The 20043-nt window shown below is 44.6% G+C and overlaps 1 protein-coding gene across 17 annotated transcripts in view; it reads left to right on the top strand.

Moving 5' to 3' along the window:
- Nucleotides 1-20043, top strand: part of NUMA1 (nuclear mitotic apparatus protein 1) — a 72303-nt gene that overhangs the window by 23579 nt on the left and 28681 nt on the right. For 7 of the 17 annotated variants that reach the window (XM_081539397.1, XM_081539394.1, XM_081539388.1 and 4 more), the window contains exon 2: nucleotides 16328-16401. In XM_081539397.1, coding sequence (XP_081395523.1) covers nucleotides 16360-16401 — 42 coding nt within the window. In that variant the 5' untranslated portion in view covers nucleotides 16328-16359. The other 10 variants (XM_081539396.1, XM_081539393.1, XM_081539387.1 and 7 more) reach the window with 4 other exon arrangements.

Raw genomic sequence — 20043 nt, 5'->3', positions numbered from 1 at the left:
GTCCTTTCTAGGCCTCACATTCCACAGGTTTATGGTCCTACAGTTCTACAGTTTCAACTCCTCTTGAGATTTTAGAACATTGTATTTCATTTACTTTTAAATGCCTTTTGTTTTTGTTACATTTTAACAGTCAAATTAAAATGCATTTTATAATTGGCACTGGCTATTTATTCACATTTTTATTATCTCTGAAATTAAGATAGCTTATCATTGAAGATACAGGATAGTTCTACTTTTCAGTGCCTTTTTTTTTTCATTAACTATATACTCTTGGCTCCTTTCTGGGCTTCTCTTGCTCTTAATCCCAACAGATTCACTCATATCACCTAGTTGTTCTTGGTAGGGAGAAGTGGGTGGGTGGATATGGTATTTGAGTGTGCAAGGATTTTGTACTTAATTAACTGGTAGGTGTCCTATATGTAGCTGCTGCTTGAGAAGTCAGGTAAATATACATGTAGTTCTGAGGCATCCAACTTAATGCTTCTGAATTTTGATTAGTCTGTTGTAATTTTGCCTGGTATTTACTTTTTAAAGTATAACACACATAGAACAGCCTGTAAAGTATATAGCTCCTGAAAGTTTACAGAAAGTGAACACAACTGTGTAACTAGTGCTATATCCAGAACATTAGCAGCATCCCATTACACCCCCCCCCTTCCAGTCATTATCCCCGTGCTGTTTTCTTTTTAAAAGGAGTGGAAGTATATGTCAGGCTAGCTCATGGTTATCTTGGGTGAGTCTGCTGGAAAGGGCTCCAGGTCTGGAGCCAGAACATCTGAGTTGCATCGTGGTCCTATTGCTCTTTAATTGTGTAACCTTAGGGGAGATACTTTTCTGAATTTCGTTTCTTTTTGATAAAATGAAAACAATAATGTCTACCTCACAGAACTGTTGTGAGATCACATGAAATATTTTGTACTTGGAAGATACCATCAGTGGTGAAAAGCCAAACACAACTGCTAGTTGTTTTTGGTGAGAGAGGTAGAATTCCAAGCAGGAGATGATGTGAACCTCAAGTAAGAAGAGAAATGAAGAAGTTTGTTTGATCCTAAATCCAATCTCTTATCTACCAGTATTATCTCCTTTTGTTGTTGTTGTTGTCATTTGGTATAGTCACCAGTTTCTGTTAAATGCTCCAAAATGGAAATAATATAGAGGAATAGAGGACCTAAACAGAATCCCCAAAGATTTGGAATTTCTCCCATTTTTCTCTCATTTCCTCTCTTAATGCTGGTGCCTCCTAGAGTTGTGTAAGGCAGAGGCTTTGGCCTAAGATTAGCTGATTTCAACAGCAAATGAATATACCACTCCTTTACAGGCCCAACAGGGCAAGCATGATCCCACCATAGACCCACTTCTGATTATAGTCACAGTGTTCCAAATGTGACCCAAATTGATATCTCTAACCTTCTATATAAAGATTGCATCTTATAAACAGTTCATTTTAAAAACATGATTTGAAACCTTTCATTCATTAAATGCTAATCAGGTGCCATGCACTTTGCTCAGTTCTAGGAATTCAGTGGTGAGCACACAGTATGTGATTTCATGGAACTTACAGTAGTAGAAAAAAGAGAATGAAATATAAAAAGATGTAACTAGAGACTATGAAGGCTATAAAAGAAAGGAATATGATGCTGTGCCTGACCTAATCCAGGTGGTTAGAGAGATTTTACATGGGGAAGTAACATTTGAGCAAAGATATGAAGGATAAGATGGGGCTTCCCAGGTGGCACTAGTGATAAAGAACCTGCCTGCCAACACAGGAGACGTAAGAGACTCGGCTTCGGTCCCTGGGTGGGGAAGATCTCCTGGAGGAGGGCATGGCAACCCACTCCAGTATTCTTGCCTGGGGAATCCGTGGACAGAGGAGCCTGCAGGCTCTAGTCCATAGGGTCCCACAGAGTTGGACATGACTGAAGCAACTTAGCATGCAATCACGCATGAAGGATAAGTTAGAATTAATCATGTGAACAGGAAGAGAAAGCTTTGGGTAGGAGGAAGAGCATGCACAACACTAGACCACACACAGAAGTAACTTACTAATGAAGTTTCAACCAGTAACTTACTAATGAAGTTTCAACCTCTGTGCTGGGTACTGTGCTAAGCGCTTTCTTTACACATACTATCTTGTAAATTCCTTATATCACCCTCTGAGAAAGTATTCTTACTCCCATTTTACAGATGGGGAAGCTTGCACAGTTATTAAAGTCCTAGAGCCAGGATTTTTTTTTTTTAATATGGCTCCAGCTTTTTTGGCCTGTGCTGGGTGTTTGTTGTTACATGCAGGGGTTCTCTAGTTGCAGTGATTGAGTGTTACTCTTTGTTGCATGGGCTTCTCATTGTGGTGGCTTCTCTTGTTGCAGAGCACAGGCCATAGAGCATGAGGGTTTCAGGGGTTGTGGCTCACAGGCTCAGTAGCTGCGGCTCGAAGGTTCTAGAGCTTGGGCTCAGTAGTGGTGGTGCATCGGTTCAGTTACTCCATGGCACGTGGAATCGTCCCTGACCAGGAATTGAATCAGTGTTCCCTGCGTTGGCAGGTGGATTTTTTAATCTACTGTACCACCAGGGATGTCCCTAGGGCCAGGGTTTTAATTAGTCTGTCTAACTCCAGACTCCATGCTCTTAACCATTATGCTATATTGCCTTCCTCCTGTTTCTCACCATTCTAGCCTGTACTTCATATAGCCGGGAACATAGGTTTGATCTATGTTACCCCCCTTTACTTCTTCCCCTCAGAAACCTTGATTGTTTCCCATCACCTCCAGGATAACATCTGAATTCCTTAGTGTGATATCAGTACCTCATGGTTTAGCCTCACCATCTGCTACACCTTCCTAAAACTGCACGCCATGGCTCAGATGTAATAAGCTCTATCTTTCCACATGCTGTTCTCCCTGCTGGAATGCTTTTTTTTTTTAAACTTATCTTTTGGTGAAACCTTACTCATCCTACCGGAGAAGGCAATGGCACCCCACTCCAGTACTCTTGCCTGGAAAATCCCATGGACGGAGGAGCCTAGTAGGCTGCAGTCTATGAGGTCGCTCATCCTACTCACTTTAAGTACCCAGCTTCAATGTTACTTCCTCGGTAAAGCTTTCCTCATCATGCCTTCCTGAGTTATCCGTCCCTCACAGGGCCTGTAAAACAGTAGCTCCTCCTGGTTCCTCTTTTGAAGTCTTTCACCAAAGTGAGAATCCTAGAGGTCTTTACTGCTCCTTACCTTTCCCAAACTCCTGTTTCCTAAGATCTTGGAGCCTATTCCACAGTGCCTTTTAAATATACCTTTTTTTAAAGTTCCTACTGCCCTTGCCTGACTGACAGCAGCAGTTTTACTTCTGCTGTATTCTGCCTCTGGACTCAGTGTCCTGCCAGATCCATCCTTTCCAGGGCACTTAACACGTATGCCATTCTCCTGCTCAAAACCCTTCAGTGCCTCCCACTGCTCCTTAGTAAGTCACCCCTGGTCTCTACTACACTTTCCAGTGTTCTCTCCCCTTCTGTTCAGCACTACCCAAGGCCTTGTTCTTTGGGCTCATGTTTAGATTAGTTATATAGTCATGTATGTCTCTTTCTTCACAGGATTCTGAGCCCATCTCATTCATCTGAGCACAGTATTTATAGGTTGGTTGTTTCATGTTTATAGTTGAATGTCTCTGATTAAATTTCATTAACTCTTAAGAGTAACATATCTTATGCATTTTGGGGACTTTGTATCATGAATAGTTTTTTTCAAAAGGGGTTTGGTCCTAAAGGGAGATTTTAGTTTTTAGAAAAACTGCTTGTGAGAGATTCTGTACTTCTCAGTGACGCCAGATGTGACGCCAGATATATGGAATGTTATTTTGTCGAATGGAGTTTAGTGTCTTTAAAGATGGAGAAAATTATTCTAGCTCTGCCCATTTCACAAGCTATAGTAGAAACAGTTTGAACAAGGAATTCAAAAGTGCTTTGTATGAATAAAAAGCTGTGCTGATGGGAAAGGTATATAGGATGTAGCTCAGTTGGACTGGAGAGAGCCGTGGATTTAGAAGATGAGTTCTGGTTCTGCAGCCTTGGTGATTGACCCTGAGGGCAGGTATTGCCTTCTTTTTTGAAGCCTAGGGTCCTAGTTATAGAATTGTTAATAAACATGCTTGCCTTTTCGGGTTCTAAGTTTAGGGGGGTTAATTGAGACGTGAGACATAGCCTTCTTTAAATCCTCGAAAACTGTTAAAATGTTAGGGCTTTTTCAATTTTTAAAATTTTTAAGTTTTTTATCATGACCATGTTAGACACTAGATCCATTTATTTTACTTATTAGTAACATATTGACAGGTTTGGTTCTTGAGTTATCTGGCAACCCATTCAGAAATCTAATCCCTATTAATGTTTTTGTTCATTTCTGTCAGTGGTTAAAATCATCCTGGTGTGGTAGAAGAAGTGGATTTGAACCAGAAAGACAGAGGTTTCAGTGCTGTGTGAGAGGTGGAGATATGAAAGAGAGAGAGGAAGAGGAAGACAGAGAGGATGGGAGAGAGGGAGAGAAGAGAAGAGAGAGAGATGTCCTCTGAGTTTTGTGGCTACTTAAAGCCAGTTTGAAACAGACCAGATCCTGGGCAGGATCCTGCTGTCCCAGCTCATGTTCTGAAATCACAAGTCATCTCAAATTGGCAGGCCTTGCTCAGGCATACAAATAAGCTGTGAAATTTCTCTCGGGCAGAAGATAGGAAATCTTCAGCAGAGCTGTCACATGTATTCCAGTGTTGATCTAAAGGGGGACTAGACCATTAAGGGCTCTTTCATCCTTGAGATTCTGTGATTTGTTGGCCAGGTATAGAAAGCTGCTTTTGTTTAGGGTGTTGAGATCAATGTAATCATAAATTGCACTTTCTCTGTGGCTTTTATTTATGAAACCTTGTAAATGCCAAGTATGGCTCCTATTACTTTTCATTGTACCCCATGCAAAGTTGGAATTACCAGTTTTCGAGGACCTCCTCCTCTCATCAAGATTAATGAAACACCCTTGAGTGCCTCACTTTGGGCATGGGACCCAGCAGGCTGACAAAGTGCCTGTTTCTAGTGGACTTGCTATTTGGGGGAGAAGGAAGCCCTAACTGGTGAGGTTTTTGACCAGGTAGTGAGGAAATTCATTTTTTTTGCAAGATTCTTGTTGTTGAGAATGGTGTCCTGGAGAAAGAATCATGGGAAATTTTTGGAGATACCTTTAGATATGATCTGACCCTCACCTTTCCCTGAGGCCCAAGTTAGGGCAAGTGCCTTGCTTGAAGCCACAAGTACAGAATTCTGTCAGCCACAGAATTTCCCTCCAGTCACTTCCAACACCAAACCTAGTGTGTTTTCTATTACTGGCAAGGCTGTCTCCAGGAGTTGCAAATCTTTACATTAAAACTGTTCCTTTCATTTCTTTGACCTTTCTCATCATCAGTTCTGTGCTTGTGAGCAAACACTGCTAGATATGTTGCCTGTAGGGACAGAGCCGTTTGCTCCTCTGTGACAATGAAACAGGGTGAACAGGTTCTTAGGTGTTTTGTAGAAAGACCTCCTTGAGGGAGAAGTGAATAGAGCCTCTTGGATGTCATAATGAATCCTCTCTGGGTTTTGATATGCCCTCTGCTTTTCTCCCCAGGAAGCTCAGGCTTGCCAACACTGCCTCATTACTTAGCCACTACCCTCTGGAGAGGGAGAATGAGGCCTGGTAACTAAGCTCCAGGTCAGGGTTCTGAAATATTATCCTTCCCTCCAGCCAATGGTATTTCCTCCAGCCTTCTTTCTCCATGGCTTCTCACCCTTCAGATATGTCCAACGTCCCTTCTAGGAGAAGACGTCTCTTCTGTGCTTGCTGATTCAGAAGAGTTTTGGCCCTTTAATGTTTATAAAACTCTTGCATCTTCAGAAAAAAACTTTAGTGATTACTTAAAAAAAAGTTTATTTATTTGGCTGTGCCAGGTGTTAGTTGTGGCACACGGGATCTTCCATCTTTGTTATGGTATGAAGACTCTTAGTTGCAGCATGGGGGATCTAGTTCCCCAACAGGGACTGAACCAGGGTCCCCTGCATTGGGAGTGTGGAGTCTTAGTTACTGGACCACCAGGGAAGTCCCTTTAGGGGTTACCTTGGAAATTGGAACTGTTGAATATTTTTGATTTAAACAGTTGATTTTTAGGAGGAGGTAGAAGTACAAGGCTTCTTTGAGCCACTGAGGATGTGCTGCTACCTTTTTTTTCATTCAATGATTGCTTATTCGAGAGCAGCAGAGAATAGTCTAGAGACCAGATAGACAACTCACTACTCAGGTGACCAAGTCACTTAATTTCTGAACCTCAGATTTTATCATCTTTAGAAATAAAACCTACCTTAAGACTTCCCTGAGAATTAGATAAAATGACCATGTAAGAGGATGGAATTTGGGCTCAAATTTGGCTCAGATTTTACCTCCAACACTTATTCTTTGTGACCTTCAGCAAGTTATGTAACCATTCTCAGTTTTCCATTTCGGTAAAATAGGGATAATCATAGTATTTTGGGTTATTGTGTCACTGGGTTATTGTGAGGATTAAACAAAGTAAAGCTAAGAAGTGTTTAGCATAGTGTCTGGCACATACCAAGTGCTCATTAAATGTTAGCTATTAATTACAACAGTAACAGCAACAACAATAATGATAGTCTTTAGGTATTTATTATGCTAGGACATCAAGTGGCAGAGGAAGGACTTAGAAGGCATTTCATAGGGTAGTGGATCCATAAGCGTTTTTCCTGCCAGCATTCCTTGTGGGAGGACCTGTAGGGACTGCTAGAGAGAGGCTCTCATTAGGCTTTAGCCTGTAGCTTCCTGTGGTGAAAGCTTCTCTCCCAGGCTGGTAGGCTGAGGTGTGAGGTTCCGAGGGACCTCAGAAGACAGTGCAAAGACCAGTCTGGCAGGGTGGAGGGTTTGGGTGAGGGCAGTGACTGTGGAAGTTAAGACCTGGGCCGAGTCCCATAGGGCTGTGAATGCCAGGCAAATGATTCGTATTAAGAACCACTCATTCCTGAGCCATCTCAGGGGAATAGCTCCCTTCCTTTCTTCAGTTTAAACTTGTAAAAATGACAGTACACTTTAAAAAATCATAATGTTTATATCTTAAACAAGAATAATAAACACCCATACACCATATACCACTCCACTCAGGAGATGTAGTATACCAGACGCTTTGAAAACACCTTGTGCGTTCTGCACCCATCCCCAACGCCTCCAGCCTCTACCTGAAGCCTATTTCAGATTTTATGTTAGGTGTTGTTTTCTTCCCCTCTTTCTCTTTCTTTTAAAAATGGTTTTACCACTCTTATCTCAATCTTTTGGGGACTGTGAGCAGGGGCTGTGGAATCCAGCAGGAGCCATGTGGTCTGCTGACTGCCTGGCCAGGCTGGGAGGAGGGGTGTGGAGGTTCTTCTGGCTGGCTGCCCTGGGAGGGGAGGGGAGGGCAGAGGAAGGGAGGGGAGTGGCGCTCTGTGGTGGGGGAGGGAGAGGCCGGGGAAACTGGCCCAGCTCCTTGGGCTGTCCTGAGGAGCGGGCCCAGAAGCTTGGCAGCTGCGGTGGAGAGGTTCCAGAGGAGAGTTCAGCGCCTCTGAGGCCGCACAGCTGGAAGCTGTTGTCTTGAGTTTAGAGTCAAGGGAGGGCGGGAGGAGGACTTCTTGTATTCTTTTGAGACGCAGCATCAATCCTTTTGTGTGCTAGGGAGCTTCAGAGCTGACATGGTGCCAGATGTGGCAATGGTGATTTTAGCAGGCCTGCCTCCTATTTTCACCTCAGACCTTTTCTGGAGTATTGATCGTGCCAGTCATTAAATTATGTTTGCCTCCTTGGTTTTCTATAAAAGCTTTGGTTTTTGCTTTGCCTTTACTTTCCTGGAGCATCTTTGAATATCAAGAGCAATTGCTAACCACAGACTGCAGTGATACTGTGGGAATAGGATACAGGGTCTGCCTGGGAGAAGAAGTGGGACCATGGAGGTCTCTGCAGCAATGGGCCTCGTTCTGACCCCCTCCAGAACACCCCCACTACTCACCACAGTCCTTCACTGGTGGCCAGAAGGTTGAATTTGAAGCCTTCCATCCAGATGTAGTTCAGTGGAACAGATTCAAGGAGCCCTAGGTACTATGGGGTATCATAGACAGTTATGCCCTTGAGGAATTTACATTCTAGATGTGAAAACACGACTTCCCTGCATATACAGTCAAGGCAATACAAGTGACATGCAGTATGTAGACATATTTTTCTGATCACCAGTGTAATACATGGTTATTAAAAATAAACTCAAAAAGAAACCCAGTGTAGAATGCCCCCTACAGTCTAACTCCATCACAAGATAACCAGTAGTTGAGGTGTTGATATTTGAGCTGACCTTAAAGTAAAACCCATAGAGGCATACTGATGGAAGGAAGGCAAACATCCTGGTTGGGGACCTAATCTCTTTCAGGGAGAAGCACCCCACTAGCTTCCCTGACAAATGGTGAGCGAACTTCTGCTTGGACACCTTGGTGACAAGGGACCAAAATCCCTAAGTAGGAACTGACCTTTAAGTACCACCCTGTGCCTTACTTGCTAGTCAGTGTGCTGGGTTCCCTGGTAGCTCAGCTGGTAAAGAATCTGTCTGCCATGCAGGAGACCCCTATTCGATTCCTGAGTCGAGAAGATCCCCTGGAGAAGGGATAGGCTACCCACTCCAGTATTCTTGGGCTTCCCTGCTGCCTCAGACAGTAAAGAATCTGCAAAGCAGGAGACCTGGGTTGGATCCCTGGGTTGGGAAGATCCCCTGATGGAAGGCATGGCAACCCACCTGAGTATTCTTGCCTGGAGAATCCCCATGGATGGAGGAGCCTGGTGGGCTAGAGTCCGTGGGGTCGCAAAGAACTGGACACGACTGAGCACGTATGCTCTCTAGAGTGTCCTCTAGCAGTGCCTTTGCATAGTAGGTGCTTAATAAATGTTTGTGGTGTAAGTGCAAGTAAGATGAGGGGCTTCCCGATGGCCGGTGGGTTTCTCTCGTGATCGGTGAGGGTCATTGTTTGGTGGGTGGTTTTGTTTTATGAGCATCAGACATCTTTTCAGCTGCAAAGAGTCGGACACTACTGAGCGACTAAACACAAGAAGTGTGTTGGGCATTTTATAGATGTTATTGAATCCTCATCACAATTTTACAAAATAGGTATCTATCCTTGTTTTACAAATAGGAGTACTGAGACTCAGAGGTTACTTGCCAGGGGGAAATCACAGAACAGCAGGTGGTATCAGTGTCCTGCCATTCACGAGCTGTGTGATCTGGGGCAAATTATTTTATCTCTATGGCTCAGTTTACTCACTGTAAAGATGAGTGATAATAGTATCTACTCTTTGAAGGGAGTTTTCAGATTAATGAGTTTAACACATCTAACACACACTAGACTAGCAGAACAGTGCTTGGCACATAGTATGCACGTAAGTAAACATTAGCTGCTATTCATTGCACCTTGTTTTCTTTCTTGTTCTATTAATAATGTGATCCCTAGCATTTCTACACTTATTTTAATTTGTATATGGCTTCTCTGTCCTCTCTCCCACCCCTCCCACCTTATTTTTTACAATTCCTCCCTCAGCTTTCAGTCATTCCCTTCATTCTGTCCCCACTGTGTCTGTCATTCCCCTTCTTTCCACTCTCTTACCTTCCCCCCCTTCCCCATTGCCTGTCTCCTGTCTGTTATGGCAGCCTTCTGACCTGCTTCCCTGCTGCTAGTCTCGTTCATTTATATACCAGAATAATTTCTCAAAGTACACTTCTCATCACACCACATCTCTGTGCTAGAAACAAAATAAATATCTAAATCTTTGTTCCATTTCATGAAGTTCAGAATTTTCCAAATCTTACCCCAATTCTCCCTTCAAGTCTGTTCCTCCACTACATCCACACCTTTCTGCTTTCCTTCTTCTTTACTTCTCTGTCCGTTTCTATGTGGGCAAGTTCTACCTGTGTGTTTTAAGATCCAGATTAAAATATCAGTTAGTTTTTAGTCCTTGCCTACTCTCGACTGGTTAGAATTTTTGTGTCTTTTTTTGTGAAAATTAGCACATGCTGTCTTGAAATATAATTTCAAGTCACATTTCTTATCTCCTGTGGAATTATAACCTACCTTAGTACAGATGCTTGGTGTGATTCTTCTTTGTATGCTCTCTGGGCTTCCCTAGTGGCTCAGAGGGTAAAAAATATGCCTGCAATGCAGGAGACGCAGGTTTGATCACTGGATTGGGAAGATCCTGTGGAGAAGGGAATGGCAACCCACTCCAGTATTCTTGCCTGGAAAATTCCATGGACAGAGAAGCCTGGTGGGCTACAGCCCTTGGGGTCGCAAAGAGTCGGACACGACTGAGCACGTATGCTCTCTAGAGTGTCCTCTAGCAGTACCTTTTGCATAGTAGGTGCTTAATAAATGTTTGTGGTTTAAGTGCAAGTAAGATGAGGGGCTTCCCGATGGCCGGTGGGTTTCTCTCGTGATCGGTGAGGGTCATTGTTTGGTGGGTGGAAACACTGTGGTTTTGTTTTATGAGCGTCAGACATCTTTTCTTTTCGGCCGTGGAGGGGAGGCGGGAGCAGACTCTGCCGACGGGTCCCAGTGCCTGTGTCTGTTGAGGGGCTCCTGCCTGCCGCCCGAGGTCCTGAGACTCGGCCCCTCAGCCCCTCCCCACCAGTGCTCGGCGGAACAGGGGATTAGGTTCTGGCAGCACAGCTGGGGTTTTGGCGGCCATTCCGCAGCCGACAATAGCGCGCAGTCACCCGGACGGGACAGCGCAGGCCCGCGCTCCAGGGCCGCCGTGGGCCCGGGCACCTGGTTTGGGTGGCCGAGGGGGAGGAGAGGGCGCGGCGCGGCAGCCCAGCCTAGCCAAGCAGAAGGTACGGGCTGGAGAGGTTCCCTCGGGGAACGGGGCGGCCATGTCCCAGGGCAGGCGGTGCCCGCGGAGGACGGAGGCCGGCGCTTTGTGTGCGAGCGAGCGGCGAGTGTGCTTAGGGACGCGGCCCGCCCCGGAGCCGGCAGGAAGCCGCCCCTTGTTTCCGAGGGCCTGCGTCCCGCGCGCTCTCCAAAGCCTCCGTTCCCGGGTCTTCCTCCCTGCCCTGCTCGCCTCCAGGCAGGGCTGCTCTAACCCGCGGGGCAGCCCGCGGCCTGCCCTGCAGCGGCTGGCCAGAGATGGACGGGCTGTCACTGCTGTCCTAAGAGCGCGAAGGGGGAGTGTCCGGGGATATCAGGTTTGTCAGGCAGGCTGCTGTGAGATGCGTTTCGTGTGTTTATGCCACAGTTTGCTTTGGCGCTCGCCACTGTTGCAGTTCAGTATTTTTGTCTGCCGGCTCCTCCCCCCGCCGCCCCCACCCCGCGCGTCCTGGGCTCTAGTTTGCGGGCCGGGCTTCGGCAGCTCCCCCTCTCCGGCGCGCCGGGGGCCCCCTCCTCCCGGCCCCCGACTGCCGCCCCTCCCCCCTTGCGGAGAGTGCCCTGCTCCCCGCTCGCGGAAGCTCGCTGCGCCTTTAAAGAAAGCAGACTCCTGGCTGTGACGCACTTCTGGCTGTCAGCCAGGAAGATCGCTCCTGCCAGGCTGACTGAGAAGAAAACCAACAACTTTTCTTTTGTGTGTGGGGGGTTACTTTCCACTAGACCCCCCCCTTCCTCCTCTCCTTTCAAGATTTAAATGCTAATGGCGGATTAAAACCTCTAGATCCGTGTGGCTTTGGGACTCTGGTAAGGCCCCCCTCCCCTTTCCCCCCCTGCACTGAGACTTTTTCTCCCTCACTATTTCTCTGGGGTTTTGTTCAAACATGGAGGAGGGGGTGCGGTGGATTCTCCCCCCCTCACCTCCCTTTCCTGCGCCATCCTTGAAGGGGAGGGAGAGGAGAGGGAGAGCAAATAAACACTCAGAAACAGGCGCTGGGAGCAGAGCTTGCCAACATCCGGGAGTTGGCGCCTTTTAGAGCAAAGGGTCGCTTTCTTTCCCCCTCGCGTAGATGTCAGCGTGTTTTTGTTCGGAGGGAGAAAGCGTGTGCGCCTGCACGTTGAGCTGTAGACAGCTCGGGAGAGCGTCTCTATTCCCGAGTGAGACCTGGGTGTGTGCACAGCGGTGGGGAGTGAAAAAGGTTCATTTTGTTCGCTGGTAGGGACCAGGGGGTGTTGATACAGCATTGGGGGCAGATGCTGATAAGCTGCTGGAGTGGGGGTGTGTGTGGTGTTGGGCTGTAGGCCCCAGATCTGGTTCTTGATTGCAACCCTTGTGCCCACATCTTTCTGATCTGGACCCTACAGAGCATAGGGGGAAGGGCAGATACTAGTAAGCCACTTTGAAGAAACCAGGGAAACCTTGGTTTCCCTTGCAGTCCTCCGCGTGTTCTTCACCAGGATACTGGGCCAAATTCTAGGCTACACAGAGGGTCTGCGTGCAGAGGGGGAGGCTTGAGTCCAGAGTGAACCCCTTCGAGGGCTTGGGAGTACAGCCAGCACCACTGGTTTGCTCTGACCTCAGGAGTGCAGAGAAACTCTTTGGACTTGGACAAGACCTCCTGCTCAGAACTCCTCAGGGCTTGAAGAGGACTGTGTTTTCCCCTCATTGGCTTCTCTTAGAGCTACTGGTTCTTGGGCTTTTACCTCCTCCTAGCCAGGGCTGCACCAGCAGGATATTTCCTTTCCTGTTCTTTATGACCCATGAGCCAGTGGTGACATGAATTGGCCTTTGCTGGGGCCACTCTGGGGTAACCTACCAGATGAGGTCTGGGTGCTTGCCTGAGTGTGCCTCCTTTCCTGTCAGAGGAGAGGAACACTCTCAAAATTAGGGTGTTCACTCTGTGGTTGTGGGGGTATCCTTTTAGAAAGACGTATGGAGATCACAAGCAGGCAGGCTGTCTAGGTAAGTAGTGGTAAATCTTGTCATTGAGCATGGGCACAGAGTTGGGACAGGCATTTCTTTTATGAGTTGTGGGCCTTCGGAACCCATAGTAGAAAAGCAGTGGGTCACACAGCTGGAACCTTTGAGGTGAGGGTTTGTGTGGGCTTTGGGCCCCAAAAGTCTGGGTATGGGAGTTAGCACCTAAAAGAATGAAGATTCAGCGGAGGCAAGGGCCCCTGTACTGAGTGATCAGTACAGTTCTGCAGCTTTCTGAGACCACAGGGCACTTTGGTGTTATCTTGGTGTTCATGAGGGCAGTCAGTGGCTAAGAAGTGGTCTCAGAAGGAGCTGGCACCCAATTTGGGGGGCGGGGTGAGGAGAGGAGTGCTGCCACCACTCAAAACTCTGGCCTTTGGCCTGTACTTGGTCAGTGCTTAAAACTGAAGCTTTTCCAGAACAGACCCCAGAGCTCAGCAACCTGACCCTCCAGTCCTGGTCCTTGCATCTGAGCAGTTGGTTTGCATTAGCTTCAGCCCTGGTAGGAAACAAGGACTAGGTTTTAACTCTTTAAGACCCAGAGAGGGTACAGGCCAGGTCCCTGCGTATCTCTTGAGTGTCAAGTTTTGTCCTGATTTATCTTCTCTGAAGACAAAGGGGTTACGTTAAATGTGGGGATTGATCCTGACATGAGGGAGTTACATTATGTCAGTTGTGAAAATGTCAAGAGGATACAAGACCTTTGGTTTTTAAGGCAGCTGCTTTTGTGTCTTGGTTCCTTCTTGAGCCCAGGGCAAAGAGAGAGTGCCTTCTCTGCTGAGGGCACTTCTTTTCAAAGAAAGATAGGTGGGAATTCTGAAAGTGTCCACAGAGGGCTTGCATCTCAAGATTTTAATTTGTTAGTTTGTTGATTGAGGGTTTTGGGGGTGGGTTGGGGGTGAGTTGCCTGATTGAATTGAGGGTGAATCTTAGCAGACCTTTCTGTGAAATGGTTCCAGGCTGCAATCGCGGGGATCTGTTTTTCCATCACCATCACCCGGTCTTCTGGGTGGGGCCTGCCTCAAATTTCAGGGGAAGGGTGTGGAGGATGGTGTTCTGGCTGGGAGCCCTGGGGTTCCAAGCCAAGGTCTGCTTAAAGTTGTAGTCCCATTGCCGAGGTCTAGCTGTGCCACTGGCTTCAGTCATTCATTACCCAGAGGCGAGTGAATGACTGAGCTGCCCTTTCCACTGGCTTCAGTCATTCATTACCCAGAGGCGAGTGAATGACTGAGCTGCCCTAAAGGCTCTCACCCCAGTGTCCTGTCTTTGAGAAAGTGCCCCTCTGTGGGATTTGATCTGATAAGGTCTTTCCTTACGTTGAATATTGAATTCTGCCTGTTCCTGTGCCTGGGGAGCATGGAAAAAGGCATTGGCCTTGACACCAGTATTAGACAGGCTCCCCTGGGAGGACATAAGGGTTGTGTGTTTTGCCCCTGAGATGAAGGAAAGAGGTGGGTCAGGTCATTTTTAGCAACACAGCTGTGGAATCTCTCAGAGGCGGCAAGATCCACCTCCGGTTGCAGATGCAATTTCTGACTGCAGTTTTGGGCCTCGTCAAAAGGACAGCAGGTCTGGAGAGGCAGCAGGGGGGTTGATGGTGAGGTGATCAGGGACTCATTGCCCTTGTTCCTGAATAGTTCTGAGCTTTTATTTTTTTTCCCCTGATGAAGCCCCAGTATAGCATTTGGACATGGCTGCCTTTACTCCAAGGGCCAAGCGTGGTCCTTGTGATAACTTTGACCAACCACCAGAAAAGCCTTTTTGCAGTTCAGTGGTTGAGGCCATCTGCCTTCATCCTGTTGAGGGAGCAAAGCAGTCAGTGCCCATATATAGGCTACACTGGGTGAACATCATCCAAAACTGAGGAATACATAGGCCCCTTAGCTTCTCTGCCCTCCTGAGAACTCTCCATTAACCACTACACTTGCTTTGCCAAAACCTGGGTGAATTGGCTCATTTCCAAAACTGTGACGTTTGTATGGCAGGTGGAATCACATTGGGTTTTGCAGGGTCAGGAAGCAATTAATTACAATTAGCATTTAGTTATATTTGGCATTTAATTATTTTCTTCTATTATTTAGTGCGTCTTCTATGTTTAATTTTACTTCTTGCTGTAAGCCCCACAAAGCAAGGACCATGTCATTGTCTCCCATTTCCCATGTAGCTTCCAGCATAGGATGAGCATATGTAAGGACTAAGGAAATAACCTTTCTGGTTGGTTGCCTAAAAGATGGTGGATAGTGGGTTATCAGATTTATGTATCTCTTTCCCCTATTAGACAGTAGGCTCCTTACGGACAAGCATGGTGTCTTATCCCCAGTACCTTGTATTCAGATAGTACTCAGCATGTGTTGGTCCCACAGAACCCATACCTTGGAGATGCTGATATGTGGGGAAAGTTATAGGTGATGTGGCTCTTACCACTCTTGTTCCTCCTACTAGAGTAGTGACAGACTTGGCATCCATGGCAGTAGGAGGTGGGGTGGGGCGGATTACTCTCACGAAGATTTGTAGGAATTATGGGAGCTGCTTAGAGATGTTGGGAAATGTTTAGTCACCAGGTGTGTGGTCTCTTGAGCAGATTGGCAGGTAGATGGAAGATTCCCACTGGAAAGGAAAATTGGGAGTAAAAATATCAGGACAAGTACCTAATCTTTCATTAACTGTCCCCTGGGATCTGTGCCAGAATTGGATTTGGCTTCATCCAGTCTCCCATTTGAGCCATGTTTTTGACATTTCTGTGGGGGATGTAAAAATCTAGAATTTGATGGTTTTCCCCAAAGACCTTGGTTATTGTTAATCAGGCAGACTTCAGGTACCTACAGAAAGAGCCAGAAATCAATCTTTCTACTTAAGGACAGTGATCATTTATTGAATACCTACTGTGTGCCAGGCACTATGCTATTTGCTTTATCTATATTATCTTGAAGCATCACAGTAAATAACCCAGAGAGGTTTTTGCAGATCCCATTTTGCAGATGAGGAAACTGAGACTAAAAGAAGTTAATGCTACTTGTCCAAGGTCACAAGAGCATGGTCACATGGAATCAGCCTTCAGACCTAGGTGTGTCTGTAAAACCATGTTTGTTCCATGTTTTAAGGGCACCACGTCCTAAAGAGTAGGGTTGAAGTCCAGCTTTGAGTGTTGTATTTTCTAAGGGACAGAAAGATTGTGTGTAGAGCTTGTGGACATTGAATTAAATGCAGAGTTCTTTATTGTCAGCTATGACACTGTATGTTTTATAGAATAATTTTGATGTATGCTCTGAGCTCTCTAAAAACTCCCATGGTGCCTTGGTAGATTAAGTGCTGAGTAAAGAGTGACTTATCAGAGCTGGTAAATGAAGCCATTTCCCCCTTCTTCCTTCATCATGGGTTTCTGGTGTCATTAACCATCCTGCCTCTTCTCTTGGGTTCCAGGTGCATCGGGGTGACTGTCTGGTTTCACCAAGATGACGCTCCATGCCACCCGGGCGGCTGCACTCCTCACTTGGGTGAGTGGTCTTCCTTTTCTTTGTGTGCCACACTTTTCCAGGAAGCTGGGGAGAGGTGAGAGAGGAGTTCTCTAGGAGTCAGGGCTATGTAGAGTCCTCCTCTCCAGATAAAGAAAACACAGTTTTCTTTTGCCTTTCCAGTTAGCTTTTTTTTTTTTAAATTGGGGTATAATTGATTTACAGTGTTGTGTTACTTTCAGGTGTACAGCAAAGTGAATCTGTTATACAAATACATATATCTGCTCTTTTTAAGATTTTTCCCCCTATATAGGCCATTACAGAGTATTGAGTAGAGCTCCCTGTGTTGTACAGTAGGTCCTTATTAATCATCTGATTTGTGTATAGTAGTGTGTATTTGTCAGTCCTGATCTTCGAGTTTATTCCTCACCGCTCTTACCCCCTTGTAACCATAAGTTTATTTTCTACATCTATAACTCTATTTTGGTTTTGTAGATAAGTTCATTTGTAGCCTCTTTTTAGGTTCCACATGTAAATGGTATCATGTGGTATTTGTGTTTTACTGTCTGACTTACTTCATTTAGTATGAGAACCTCTAGGTCCATCCTTGTTGCTGAAGGTGGCATTATTTTGTTCTTTTTACGGCTGAGTTCCCCTCAGTTTTTTAAAATTTGTTTATTTATCTGTTGGCTGTGCTGGGTCTTTCTTCATCGCTTCAAGGGCTTTTTCCCTAGTTGCGACAAGAGGCGGCTACGCTTTAGTTGTGGTGCATGGGCTTTTCATTGTGGTGGCTTCTCTTGTTGCAGTGTGTGGGCTCAGTAGCTGCGGTTCCTGGGCTCAGTAGTTGTGGTGCATGGGCTTAGTTGCTCCGAGACATGTGGGATCTTCTGGGACCAGGTATCAAACCCATGTCTCCTGCATTGGCAGGTGGATTTTTTACTACTGAGCTGCCAGGGAAGCCCTCCCCTTGGTATTTAACTTTTATTATTTCTGATGATGTTGCTGCTGACAAGTGATCCATGACTTTACTTGTATAGCTTAGAAAAGGCTTCTCTGAGGTATATATTCCCTTTCAGTAATGGGAAGGGTGGCTGCAAAACAGCATGGGAACCCATGTTTACCCCTCCTTGTGCGTGCTTCTTTTTTTTTTCTTTCATGTTTCTGAAAAAGGATTGATGCTGAATTTCATTGACGTGTAGGGACTTTGGTCTTGAAAGGCCTTTAATCTCAGGGCAAGGTTCTCCTTGCTTTCTTTACTGTGTTTCTGTCAGTTTCCATTGTCCTCCTAGTGCCTTCTTGATTACTTCAGCAAAATTCTTCTGCTAGGTCTTTTTTTTTTTTTTTAATAAATTTATTTATTTTAGTTGGGGGCTAATTACTTTACAATATTGTAGTAGTTTTTGCCATACATTGACATGAATCTTTTCATATACTTCTGCCTAAGACAATGGCAAATAAAACAATAATGCTGAGCATTGGGAACGTAAAGCTACAGAGAAACAGAAGAAGCCACACAGTGTAATGATGACACGCATGGATCTTAGAGTCAGACAGCCCAGCTTAGAATCGTTGCTTTGGCTTATCTGTGTGACCCAGGACAAGTTACTTAGCCTCTCAGCCCCTCATTTTAAAAATGGAAACAATAATAATACCTCATGGAGTTATTATGAGAATTTGAGATAATGTCTATAAAAAACACTTAAATATTAAGATATTGCCTAGGGGAATTCCCTGGCAGTCCAGTGGTTAAGACTCCACGCTTCCACTGCAGGGGCATGGATTTGATCTGTCATCGGGGAACTAAGGTCCTGCATGCTGCACACAGTGACAAATAAATAAACAAGCCTCACAGAGTGACCAATAAATAAATAAATAAATATGCTACACAGAGTGGCTGATAAATAAATAAATAAATAAAGTACTGCCTGGGCATGCTATTTGGTAGAGGGTATTTTAGTAGTCACCCTAACTACTGATCAAAAAGGACCAATTAAAGAGCCAACTTTAGAAAAAATTACAGAATTGGGAAATGAATATTTAATTTCCAAGTAGGGTGGATTTACTAAAACTGTCTTTAATCACTGTCAAATCTGTAGTCAGGAAATAATGTGTAATGTACAAAATGTGCATTCTTAGTCTTCAGTTTCTGAAATAGATGCAAATTTTAGTTGTATAGTTTAAGATGGGTGTTTTATATTTTTTATTTACATTTTAGTGTTTTGTGTCTGTATTAGAAGCATTATCTCTTTCTCCTCCTCCCCAGGAAAAGACTGGTTGAATAGTGTCTCTGTGCCTAGTTCAGTTGATTAAGTGATCTTTAGGGGGTCCTTCAGCTACATTGTTTTAAGTTTATCAGTTTATTTATATTGGTTTTAGGCTTGGTTTTATAGTGACTACTACCTTTACAGAGAAGACAAAAAAAGACTGGTTTTATTTAACAGCAGATACTTGTTTACTTTTCTGAAAAATCACAGTGAACATGCATTAGTATATTAAAATATAGTTAGATTCAATTTTTTAATTTAAACACATTAGGCAGCTAAAGTGGATTTTACGACACTGTAGCAACATGGAATAATGCTTGTTAGTGAGAAGAGTGGCATCCACACAGACACATGCATGTGACCGTAACAGTGGTGATTTCTTTTTTAATGACCTAGGAAAAAAGATTAGAAAGAAATAAATCAAAATGTTACAAGTACAGGTATTAAAATACTAGAGTGAGTGGAATTTTTTGTTTTCCAAGTTTTCAATAATTTATTTCCTAATGTAAAGGTAAACCCATATTTTATTTAAATTGAAGTATGGCTTGAAATTATTCTGTACCCAGCAGTTATAGTGAGTAAATTATTGTAGGGAATATAAGGAACTTTAAGATTCAGCAACCGTAAATGACCCTGGAAGCCTTACAGGAAGTTCCTGGATTCTTCAGTAAGCTTGGCCCTCTCTCACGTTTTATATCCTGACTAGAGATGAAGGAGCTTGTCTACTTCCTCAGCTTTCAAATGATTTCTCATTTGAGAGCAAAATAATGCACAGGAAGGAAATATATTTTTATATCCATGAAAGAAACTATTGCTGAGTTATTGCTTAATTGATATGAGATGAATCCTGATTCTTCAAGTTAAACCAGCTAACTGGTATGATTTTTTCCAATCTTGTTAGTGAACGAGCATTCACAGCCCTTGAATGTTTTATGTAGGTTCAGATAGTAAAAGAAGATAGTTTTTGGATGCTTAAGTCGTTGCAGTCTCTTCATTTTCAACAGACAGAAAGGGACCATGGCTTGGAATATTCAGAATCTTCTTTAAAAATTCACACTGGCCTTTTCTAATTAGATTAAGCACACACACACGCACACACACACAGGCATGCACACACACCCGTGCCCCTAAAGATAGTATAAATGATTATCTTTCAGAGTGTGTGCACGCATGCACACACACACATGTGCCCCCAAAGATGGTATAAATGATTATCTTTAAGAGTCCAGTGAAAGGTTCTATTTTATATTCCACAGTTAATTTTTTTTTTTACTTTCAATCTACTTTAATTTAGATTCATTTAGAATTTCTTAATATAAAATTATTTAATGGAAATAAGTACTATCGTTTCTGTAACTGATCAATGATTTTTTTTTTCATCCTCATGATTCTCCAGTGCAGTCAGCTAATTTAACTAAGA

The sequence above is a fragment of the Giraffa tippelskirchi genome, chromosome 11 (genome assembly GCF_054371585.1).
Source record: "Giraffa tippelskirchi isolate mGirTip1 chromosome 11, T2T-mGirTip1v1.2.pri, whole genome shotgun sequence".
Lineage (NCBI taxonomy): Eukaryota > Metazoa > Chordata > Mammalia > Artiodactyla > Giraffidae > Giraffa > Giraffa tippelskirchi.
This window is presented reverse-complemented; position numbering and strand designations above follow the sequence as displayed.